At 38.1% G+C, this 12381-nt stretch overlaps 1 protein-coding gene across 2 annotated transcripts in view; it reads left to right on the top strand.

The window, feature by feature from the left end:
- LOC107755463 (bifunctional heparan sulfate N-deacetylase/N-sulfotransferase 2-like) overlaps positions 1–12381 on the top strand; it is a 76710-nt gene that overhangs the window by 57163 nt on the left and 7166 nt on the right. For both annotated transcript variants that reach the window (XM_016572254.1, XM_016572253.1), the window contains exons 2-7: positions 5335–6754; positions 9792–9879; positions 9972–10126; positions 10234–10419; positions 11742–11870; positions 11990–12172. In XM_016572254.1, the coding sequence (XP_016427740.1) occupies positions 5720–6754; positions 9792–9879; positions 9972–10126; positions 10234–10419; positions 11742–11870; positions 11990–12172 (1776 nt within the window). In that variant the 5' untranslated portion in view covers positions 5335–5719. The remainder of the gene's footprint in view (positions 1–5334; positions 6755–9791; positions 9880–9971; positions 10127–10233; positions 10420–11741; positions 11871–11989; positions 12173–12381) is intronic.

The following is a 12381-nucleotide window of genomic DNA, read 5'->3' as shown; positions in this document are numbered from 1 at the left end:
CACACAGTGTTCAAATTGGGATCTGTAATATTTTCTAATGTTTTAAAAGAAGGCTCTTCTGCTCAGCAAGGCTGCTTTTGTTTGTACAGTAAAAAATACATGCCTGATTCAAGAAGGGGGTCTGATGGCCAAAAAATATTATTTTACTAACTTATTAATTTTAAGTTAAATTGTGCTTTGTTGGTATAATGTCTGCTAGAATGTAAAAAAAATGTTCAGTGTTAAATATTTTTAAATTGTTGTTTTGTAATTGATTTTTTCTTTGAAAAGCAAGACAAAACAGTAAAAAGCACATTTTGGCTATTTAATTTGTGCAATGGTGAAAAAAATTGGCAAAATAAAAAAAAACTTGAAAAAGCGTGTTCGGTATTCGGCCTTCGGCTCAGTGTTTAATTTTGTTCGGTTTTCGGCTTCGGCCAAGAATTTTCATTTCGGTGCATCATTTCACATAAATGCTGATCTTTGGATCCTTCTATTCATCAAAGAACCCTGAAAAAAAGTACTCAACTGTTTTAAATATTGATAATAATAATAATAATTAAAAAAGGTTTCTTGAGCAGCAAATCAGCATATTAGAATGATTTCTGCTCATAGATATTCCCTCTATGGACATGCTGACACGTGTCCTTTCCTGAAAAACCCAAACATGCACACTGTCTCCTCTACATCCCTCCTCTTACTTCCACTCTTTCACCATCAATTATTTTCACCTTCTCTCAGCTCTCTGCAGCTCATCATTTCCAAAAGAAGCCCTTCATCATGTTGAGTGTGTGTATGTGTGTGAATTGCCGGTATAAGGCAGCATTAGCTTGGGCCCAGATGAAAACACACTCTTGACCGGGGATTGGTGAATATCGGCTCTTGAGGTGCTGCCAGATGTTTTTTTACGTGGCGGCCAGATTACTGTGAGTGAAGAAAATCTGATGGAGCCTGGTTGACTCCTGCAAAACCCAGGTTAATGTCAACATCAAACGGCATTCGCAACCCATATTTCTGGGTGAAACCAGATATTCAAAAAGAAAAAAAATGTACTTCAAATACATTTTACTCTATTTACTCACGTCTGTCTCGTTCATGCACTGTTACGCTCTCATTCCATCTGGTGGGCACATTTATCTTATATGTGACCTTATCTGTGAATACATACTGCTGTTTCTCATAAACACCTCACAACAGTTATCTTACTGTAGATGACCTAATTCTACTTCCTCACTTTCACATTAACACATTATCACTTACTAAATCTTTTCCTTTCTCACACTTTTGGAAGTCTTGTGATGAATAACCTAACTAATGGAGACCTATTTAACTCTAATATTCCACTGTTAAATATTTATCACTAGTTAATGAGAGCAGTTATCTCGGCTTTTTAGAAGATAGAGAGATGGAAGATTAAACCTTGTTTATTCATTCATCCTTGTTCTGTAACATTTGCCATCTGCTCTTTTTTTTTCCTGCTCTTGTCCGTCATACCTGTTTGTTTGTTTTTTTTCCAAATTAAATGTGCTGCCATGCATCCTTCTGATTCAAAAGACCCATTTTTCTAAATGGCTGTTTGTGTTTTATTTAGGGTCTGGGAAGTCTGGAGCCAGCAGAAGCTCTTTAAAATGGCTTTTTATCTCTTTTAGTGATTGTGTAGACTATTGTGTGCCTCCAGCTAACGCATGTAGTTGGACTTGGCGGTTATTGGTTAGCACGTGAAACAATACATTTAGCTATGGAACTCGCATGTTTTACCCATCTTTCTTCTTATTTTTTGTCCTCTCGCTATGTTATGAATAAAAATGGAAAAAACTGAATAAAAAATCCTGCATGTAGTTGTAATAGTGTACATTTAATAATACAAAAAGCTAAATTGTATTACATAACAGTATGTTGTATGTAATTTTTTTAAAGCAAAATGCCCTATAGCCTTTCCTTAGCTCAAACAGTGGAGGATGGTATTAGCAATGCCAAGGTAAGCATTTAATTCCCTGAGAAAGCAAGAACTGCTAAAATATGTTCCTTAAATGCAATGTAAATCACTTTCTGCCAAATGCATAAATGTAAATGCAAAAAATATCCCCAGTATAGTGTCGTCTCTTTTTTTTCTAGCAGTGTAGCCTGTAACCTTATTTCTAATATGCCTCAAGCTTTTATGAATGGCTTTTCTTTATCAGTTAAGTGACTCGTTACCCATCTTTCTTCTTATTTTTTGTCCTCTCGCTATGTTATGAATAAAAATGGAAAAAACTGAATAAAAAATCCTGCATGTAGTTGTAATAGTGTACATTTAATAATACAAAAATATACTGTCCAATACAATATCTTTTTTTTTTTTTTTTACATAAAACTATAGATATATATTTTTTATTTTAAAAGATAATGCATAATATATTTATAATGGTTTTAGTGGAGGCATAGCACTAGTTAATTGAATATGAATAAATATATGAATAAAAGATAGATGTGAATAAAAATGAACAAAGAATAAACATTCTAGCAGTGTAGCCTGTAACCTTATTTCTAATATGCCTCAAGCTTTTATGAATGGCTTTTCTTTATCAGTTAAGTGACTCGTCTCATTAATACTCAAGACGCAGTTGTATGAATCACCGCTCTAGTGGCTCCTGCTGAATTCATTGTCCTTATGTTACCTGGGGATCAAGTATCAGCCAGAGGGCATGTGACACTTTGTCTTTATATAAAGCCAGTAAGACATTCCACAGAGCCATTGGTTTCCAGCAGTCATAAAGAACAGTGTCCCATAGAGCTGTTCTCCTGTTGGCCAGACACACTGGCAGAGCAGAAACCCTATTGGCCCGGGTAGTGATTTCATAGAGGAAAGAAAGAAACCGTAAGTCAACACTTAAGTCAAATGGAATATGTGTGCCGAATCATTCGAAGTGTTTCCGAGTGCTGTGGGAAGAGATTGCGCTAAGGACTCTTGCAGAATGTCATCTGCTTATGCGTGTCGTGACGCTGGCGGCCCTCAGGCACCCCTCAGGCTGAACTGATTCTGCCCTACTGCGTTAGACTCTGTAGAGCTGCACTACAAAGCTCTCGCTCCACGCTGTGGTCACAGGCTGCGCTGCTTCTGTTCAAATCATCTCCAAAAGCCTCTTTGACTAGACTGTGTGCAACAAAAGCTTACATACGAAGTAAAGAAACATCCTCAGATAAGGCATCAGCATTGTGGTGCATTTTATTGCCGTCATGTTCTGTATCAAAGTTATTCTTGGCAACTGGAAAGATCCATTTACACACTATAATGCAATATAAAACTGCTAAGTCAGCTTATGTTTTATGATCTCTGAAATTCTTCATGCTCAGCCATTCTGAGATTAATCATTGAAACTGGATCTCTGGTGCAGAAACAGCTTCACGTCCAAAGCTTGTTCTGCACTTTTTAACTAATAAAGGCATTGAGAAAATGTTAAGCCATTACTTAATGGAAGCTTAATGCAGTGTGTCAAACTTAATGATTTTTCACTGTGCCTCTTGAATACAGGCGCCCTAAAATTACATTGCATGTGTTTTTAGCTAATTTGAATGAAGGTAATGCTAGCAAAGGTTAATATTGCAGCATTAAAGGTGATAATGCCAGTGGCAGAGTGACTTGTTTGGGTTGTCGCTTGGCCTACTTAGCTAGAACTCCCATTTCTCATGGCATCAGGTTTCTCTACAGGTGCAATTTGGAATGACCAAATGTAATCACATGATATTGAGGACACCACTTAGCTTATGGTAAACAGACCATGTCCCATACTAACATTTCATACTTGACGCCCTCTTCCTTTGTGTATGTATACACTAGCACTCTCACACATTTCCAGTTACACCTGAAAGCCTATATCAAGGGAGCATGACTAAGAGATGGCATGGGGTGGAGTTATTTTGGGATCCCTGGGAAAAGGTCTCATGTAGACGGTAAGGGAGATTTGATGATGGGTACATTGAGTGTTAATGGGGCAGGGGTGTGTTTTTGTGAGTATGAGTGTGTGTGTGTCATCTAATGGAAAAATCAGAAGATGGCTTGTCTACATTACTCTCTCTGTGGAGATACTGTGTGGTCCCTTCTTTTCTATGTTGGCCCCTGGGATGGGGAGAGGCTGGAATTTCGACCTGGAGTTTCAGAGGTTAGGAGAGTGCATGGTACAGTTCAGATAGCAACACGACTCCATTCTGAAATTCCCACGTTTATTTTGTGACACTTTATGTGAGTGTTTATGTACTGGATGGATTACCTTTTTATGCTATCCTCATGAGTATGTACCTAGAGCTTATCCAGAGTCTAGACGTTGTAAAAATGTCTCGTCTTCTTAATATCATTAAAGGTATTAGTTTACCCCAAAAATAATTTTGTCGTCAGTGAGTGTGTTTATGCACATATCTTAACCTTATGTCTAATAATCTGACAGCTTGTAAGGTCATACATGGATTAAATGCATTAAACAGTGCTGTTTAATCAGGTAAAAACCAGAAACTTTTTAATAAAAAAAACAAACAGATTGTGCACCAATATTTTTATACCAATTTCGCTATGCATGTAGACTATGCATGCATGCAGACTTGCTATGCATTATCTAGTTTTTAAAACAAGTGGACTTTTTATGGTTCTGAGCATATTCTTGTGTATGTAAACATTTTTTTTTTCATTCCAAATGTTGTTATAAAGCAGCATGACTTTCTTACATGAAACACAAATAGAGAAATTTCAAATAATGTATTGTTTTCTCTTTTCCATACAATTACAATCTATGGGGACTGAAGCATCATGGTGTTTTTTTTTAAAGCTGTAAAACTTCAGTTCTCATTCATTGTAATTGCATGGAAAAGCACAAACCATATATTCTCCATTTGTGTCCACCAATAATTTATACAGGTTTGGAATGACATAAGGGTGAGTAAATGATTACAGAATTTTAATTTTTGGGTGAACTGTTCCTTTAAGGCTGGAATGCAATGAAATCGGAACATATTTTAAAACACTAGACATCATACACTTGCCAAGTTTGTAAATGGTTACAGAGAAGATCTGGGTATCATATACTAAATGGCTGTGGACTTGCAGGTAGTTTGATCACAAAGAAACATGAGCCTTGTTACTAGAAGATGCATGGCAAATGAAAATGTGTTCTAATTTAAACACAATCATCTTAAAATTACAAACATGTTTGATATCCATAGAATCATAGTCTGAAGATAAAAATCAGAATCTGTACCCATCATACACTACATGGTTTTCTGTGAAATCTGTCGACTCTGACTGCCCAAAATCTGGCTCAAAATCTACTTCTGATCACTCTAACTTTGTAATTTTTTGTTTTTCCCCCATCCTCATTTTTCTTTCAGGATGGACAAGGAGGTTCTGTTAGAAAACGTTTCTTTCATGCCTTGATTGTTCAAGCAGATACATGAAGCGGCAGAAGGTTTTAAGCCAAAGCAACAACATCCTAAAGAACAAACAAATGAGCTGTCTTTTCACATGATGCCTTCAGCTACTTATGCATAGGGTTGATATATGGTCGAGAGGAGTACCATACAAAAAGAGAGACAACGGAGCGGCGATATCGTCGCAGGCTATGGGGGCCATGGTGACCTAGAGTCAATAGTTGTTTCCTGGCAGGACAACTTGATTCCAGTTTAATCCCTGCTTGCTCTCTTTGTCTTCTACCTCCCTACCAGAGTGAGGCGCCACCCTCTCTCTGTTCCTGCCACCCACTTGGCCAAGACAGCTATGGCTGGAGTGAGGAAGTTGGCACGAGTAGTCAGGCACCAGGGTCTCCACCGCCTGATCTTTGCACTCATCCTCTTCTGTCTACTCTCCATGGCCTACTTGGCTTATCACGTCAGTGCTGGACCCAAGATCAAGGAGGCCCCTGTGCCATTACCACTGGGGGACTGTGTAGCTACATTGGTAGTTGGTGGCGGACAAAGGACTCCACTGTTCCTGCCATCACAGGTCAGCCAACGGCGACACTCGGCGAGGACAGCAGACACCTCTCGGACTGAGCCTGTGGTGTTACTCTTTGTGGAAAGCATCTACTCCCAACTTGGACAAGAGATCGTAGCCATTTTAGAGTCAAGCCGCTTTCATTACCGCACTGAAATTGCACCAGGGAAAGGGGACATGCCTCCTTTGGCTTGGCGAGGTCGTGGCCGATACTCCCTCATCGTCTATGAGAATCTGCTCAAGTACGTCAACTTGGACTCATGGAACCGCCAGTTACTGGATAAATACTGCCAAGACTATGGAGTGGGAATCATTGGCTTCTATCGGGCAAATGAAAACTCCCCATCCAGCGCTCAGCTTAGAGGCTTCCCTCTCTTCTTGCGTTCAAACCTGCCACTTTGGGATTACAAAGTCAACCCTGCTGCACCCCTGCTCTACATCACCAAACCTAATGAGCTGGAACCTGGCCCTTTACCTGCGGACAACTGGACCATCTTCCTGTCGAACCACAGCACTTATGAGCCTGTGCTGTTAGCTAGCCCCAGACCAGCAGAACCCAATCAGCTCCCAACACACTCACACCAACAAAGAGCACTGCTGGCTACGGTTATGCAGGACCTAGGTCTTCACGATGGGATCCAACGGGTGTTCTTTGGAGGTAGCTTGTCTTTTTGGCTGCACAAGCTGCTGTTCGTGGATGCTGTGGGTTATTTAACTGGCAGAAGGCTCAGCCTCTCGTTGGACAGATTTTTGCTTGTGGATGTGGATGACATCTTTGTTGGGAAGGAGGGGACACGCATGAAAGTGGCAGATGTTGAGGTATGAACCTTAAAAAGTTATTGGATATTCTCGCCAAGTGTGATTCAATTTATTCTGACTTTTCCAGGTGTAAGACATTGAGTGCTTGCCAAAACTACCATCACTGATACTGTTAGTCATATTAAGTGACAGGGCTATATAATTTGGGGAAAAAAAATTGAATGACGATTTTTGATAATAAAAAAAATTGTGTTTGCATTGTGAAATGCGATTTTTTTTTTTTAGCTTCAGGTTTGCTGTACTGCAAGATTTGGCCCAAATGTTTCTGATTATATATGAACATGACTATAAAAAAATATGATATGAAAATTTACTATTGTAATATTTCACTGTAAAATAAAATTTTATTATAAAATAAAATTACAGTACTAATATTTATGACTTCAATTTTAAATGTTAAACAAAAAAAAAAGTTAATTGAGACGCTTGTTGATGTGTGCTGTTACTTTTAAGCAAGCAGACTTGAAGGGATAGTTCACCCAATAATGAAAATCCTGTCATCATTTACTCTAGAATTGTTTCAACACAAGTTTATTTATTCTGTTAAACAAAAGAGACATAAAGAGACATTTTTTTTTAAGTTGATGGTCCCAATTGACTTTCATAGTATTTTCTTCCATACTATGCAAGTCAATGGGGACCATCAATTAGTTACCCTTTGCATTGTGAAATGCCAATTTTTTTTTTAGCTTCAGGTTTGCTGTACTGCAAGATTTGGCCCAAATGTTTCTGATTATATATGAACATGACTATAAAAAAATATGATATGAAAATTTACTATTGTAATATTTCACTGTAAAATAAAATTTTATTATAAAATAAAATTACAGTACTAATATTTATGACTTCAATTTTAAATGTTAAACAAAAAAAAAAGTTAATTGAGACGCTTGTTGATGTGTGCTGTTACTTTTAAGCAAGCAGACTTAAAGGGATAGTTCACCCAATAATGAAAATCCTGTCATCATTTACTCACCCTAGAATTGTTTCAACACAAGTTTATTTCTTCTGTTAAACAAAAGAGACATAAAGAGACATTTTTTTTTAAGTTGATGGTCCCAATTGACTTTCATAGTATTTTCTTCCATACTATGCAAGTCAATGGGGACCATCAACTGTTTAGTTACCCATATTCTTCAAAATATCTTCTGTTGTGTTCAACAGAAAAAAGAAACTCATACAGGTTTGGAATAACTTGAGGGTGAGTAAATGTGAACTATCCCTTTAAGATTTAGATTTGTTTCCCCCATGGTAGCCGATGAAAAACCTATCCCCATAGACTTTCAAGACTTTCATTTCAAGTGAATGGAATATCATGGAGACTTGTGGGTGGCTGTTATGACTTGAGTCAATGTGCAACCACCTAGCAACTGCCCAGATCACCCTAGCAACAGGCAAAACCACATTAAATGTCTCAGCAACCACCATTTACATTTTTATGAGAAAATGTAAAAAAAAAAAAAATCTTATTTGTTAATTTAATATGAAATCATCAGTTTGTGGGGTGGATAGGGAATCAGGCATCAGTCAGACCTGACCCAGTTTGTCTTCCATCAAAGGTATCTTTTGTTTGAATAATCCGAATTCTTTATTCTCAGAGCTTCTCTCTGACGGCCGTCACACTCCCAGAGCTCCTCCATGACTGAATTGAAGCTAATGAATTAGCACACTTAATACGGATCAGGGAGATGTATTCTCTCTCTGCCGTTGTTTGTAGAGAGCCGTGATTATTGTGCGAGAGGGAGAGCTTGTTTGTAATGCAGTGGAGCATGGTGTTCTTCTTTCACCATCCCTCTCTCCCATCTCCTGAGAGTGAAAGAAAGCTCTCGCTGAAGGCTAGCATGGGGCTAATTAGACTGGCTCACTTTTTAATTTGGGCAGATAAGTTCTCATAGGGGGCCGCGTGGCCCATCACACCAAAAGCAATGTCATGCCTGAGGTTTCTCTCTGACGGCCGTCACACTCCCAGAGCTCCTCCATGACTGAATTGAAGCTAATGAATTAGCACACTTAATACGGATCAGGGAGATGTATTCTCTCTCTGCCGTTGTTTGTAGAGAGCCGTGATTATTGTGCGAGAGGGAGAGCTTGTTTGTAATGCAGTGGAGCATGGTGTTCTTCTTTCACCATCCCTCTCTCCCATCTCCTGAGAGTGAAAGAAAGCTCTCGCTGAAGGCTAGCATGGGGCTAATTAGACTGGCTCACTTTTTAATTTGGGCAGATAAGTTCTCATAGGGGGCCACGTGGCCCACCACACCAAAAGCAATGTCATGCCTGAGGTTTTTGGTTTAACATTTCTCTCTCTTTCCCTTGCTTTTTCCCCCCTGGTAAGAGCTATGATTTTTCATCTTTTGTTCTATCCTTATTTCTTTTCACCGTTTATCTTCCTTGCCTTTCTTGTCTCTGCAAGATCTGCCCTCTTTTATCTACCTCTTCTCCAACCTGCATGTGTATAATATCAAAATAATATACTTGATATAACTAGGGCTGCCGTTATTGCTGGTAGACTATGTGATGGAAGAAATGTCAACCTGAAACTTTTATACTAGATATGCTAGATATATTTGTGTGGCTATCAGAACCACTTTATTTTTTACACCTGGGAAAACAAAACACTGAATAATGCAAAAATAGAGGGCAAAATGTGTCCAAGTCCGGATGAGGAAGAACCTGAATATAAAGTGTAGCTGTTTACTGTTGTTTATGTTGCATCTGCCATATTAATACAGAAATGAAGTGATGTGCGGTCACAGTTTTGAATGTGACTTATCCAATCAGAGTTTAATGCTTATCCAAAATAGGTTTTAACACATGGCTATTCACTATATCTACAATTGTCTTTGTTAACTTACAGCAAAAAGGCTAACTGTTCTGCAAGATATCATCACTGTGACTCATATTGTGATATAACATTAATTCCACCCACCCTTAGTTGCTTCATATACCCTAAAATAATGATGCTCATCAGTCAGCATCTATGTTATTTAGATTATGTATGTTTGTGCCAGCTGAGATGTTTTATCTCCCTCCTCTCTAGGCGCTGCTTCACACACAAAATAAACTCCGTTCTCTGGTACCTAATTTCACCTTCAACCTGGGATTCTCTGGCAAGTTTTTTCATACAGGTATGATGGAGTTGATGTTGTGTGAGTTATACAGATAAAACTCTCCACCTCCACACGCTCATTCATTGTCTCTTTCTGCTCTTGTTCTTCAGGTACAGATGAGGAAGATGAGGGTGATGACACGCTGCTCAGACACCGGCAGGAGTTCTGGTGGTTCCCGCACATGTGGAGTCACATGCAGCCTCATCTCTTCCACAACGTCAGCGTACTCGCAGAACAGATGAGACTTAATAGACAGTTTGCACAGGTCAGAATCTGCCCTGATACATGCCAAATAATATGCTGTTCAATTCTCGATTCTGATACATGATATTTAATTGGTTTTCCATGGCTGTAAAGTAATGTCTCTTTCAGGAGCATGGGATCCCCACAGACATGGGTTACGCTGTAGCCCCCCATCACTCAGGTGTGTACCCTGTGCACAGTCAGCTTTATGAGGCCTGGAAGAGCGTATGGGGCATCAAGGTGACCAGCACAGAAGAGTATCCTCATCTCAGGCCTGCCCGCTACCGCAGAGGCTTCATACACAACGGCATACAGGTGGGAACTCAAGTGCACTTACAGTACCTCCAATTAACTATGTGTCTCAGGGGGCATTTACATAAGATGTTTGGGTGCATTCTAGTGTCTAGCAGAACAGCTAGACTAAATGCAACAAAATGTAGCACAGGATGCATGCTATTTTTAACTCGATGCAATGTTTATGGTGCAAAATGCTCAAAAACTGTGCGATGCAGCGGATAAAGACATCCATGTGAATGCATGTGGCTCAGCAGAGGTGCTTTTAAGACGTGTGTAATGATTGCTGTCTAACAGCTAATGCATGCAGCACGCTGTCAACAATGGCAGGTATTAATGTGTCAATTATAAACTGTAACAGTTCTGCCTTTTGGCTATGCTGACACACCTTAATTCAGAGCAAATATGTTTGGTATCTTTCCCTGCATGGAATATCTTTTTAAAAATAATGGTATCACTTTACATTAAGGTTTTATTTCATAAAAATTAGTTAATTCATTAAGTATCATACACTTTTACAGCATTTCTTAAAAAAGGTTAATGGTCAACATTTTGGAAAAATTAAGATTTTCTTAATTTTTTTGAAGACATCTAATGTTCACTAAGACTGAATTTATTTGTTTAAAAAAATACAGTAATATTTTGAATTATTATTGTAATTTAAAGTAACTTTTCTATTTTAATATATTTTAAAATGTGCTTAAAATATATTCATATAATGGCAAACTGAATTTTTAGCAGCCGTTACTTCTGCTTTGTCACATGACCCTTCTGAAATCATTCTAATATGATGATTTGCTTCTTAATTATTATTGGTGCCCAATTATTAATAATGTTTTTTTATTATTATCCTCATTGAACAGTTTTTGCTGGATAATATTTTTGTGGAAACCATGATAAATTTTTTTCAGGATTCTTTGGTGTACAGAAAGTTTAATCATTTATCCTTGCATAAAGTATTAATCTCTCTTTAAAAAAAAAACACTTCTTTCAAAAACATTAAAACATCTTAATTATTCCAAACTTTTGGCCAGTAGTGTATATACTGATGCATTTTAAGTTAAGTTAACAATTAATGTATTATGAATGAACATGAAGTAACAATGAGTAATATTTATAAATTAACATCAACCTAGATTAATAGTTTTGTAAAAATGGTTCATTTTTAGTGCACAATACCAATGCATTAACTAATTCTAACAAATCAAGTCTTATTGTAAAGTTACTAAAATAGCTTTAAAAATTTCCATTAAATATTCTGAATATAAGAAAATTCCCAGGATTGCTCTCATTTCTGTTAAGTGTGATTTGGCTAGTAAGTTGTGTTTGGCTTTGTGTATCAGGTTCTCCCCCGGCAAACCTGTGGGCTTTTCACACATACCATCTTCTACAAAGATTATCCAGGAGGCCCTCAGGAGCTGGACAAGAGCATTCGTGGAGGAGAGCTGTTTCTTACAGTGCTGCTCAATCCGGTTAGTTTCACACCAGCAACGACACACTAGCCCAGATACAGCCAACACTTAAAACAATGGTGTAATATGACAAACGTAGTCTTTTTGACCTACTTGTCCCTGTCCTCTCCCATGGGTAGGTTAGTATATTCATGACTCACCTGTCAAACTATGGCAACGACCGGCTGGGCCTGTACACCTTTGAGTCACTGGTGAGGTTTGTGCAGTGCTGGACTCACCTGCGCCTGCAGACACTGCCTCCCATCCGCCTCGCTCAGAAATACTTCCAGATTTTCCCTGATGAGAGAGACCCCTTGTGGCAGGTTTGTGCAATTACATTTTCATGCTTATAACTGGGTGAATCTCATAGAGGCTGCCAAAGACAGACATCGTACATATTTTACCCCAATAATAAAGCATATTAAATATTATATTAAAATGTAATTCTAAATTATTTTGCATGTCATTACAACCAACATGGTTCTAAGAATAGGCTTTTTTTATTAAAAAAAAGTATTATTCAATAATATCC

This window comes from Sinocyclocheilus rhinocerous, unplaced genomic scaffold, assembly GCF_001515625.1.
Source record: "Sinocyclocheilus rhinocerous isolate Xijiao unplaced genomic scaffold, SAMN03320098_v1.1 scaffold140, whole genome shotgun sequence".
In the NCBI taxonomy this organism is placed as follows: Eukaryota; Metazoa; Chordata; class Actinopteri; order Cypriniformes; family Cyprinidae; genus Sinocyclocheilus; species Sinocyclocheilus rhinocerous.
Note: the sequence above shows the minus strand (reverse complement) of the source record. Positions and strands in the feature narration are given on the sequence as shown.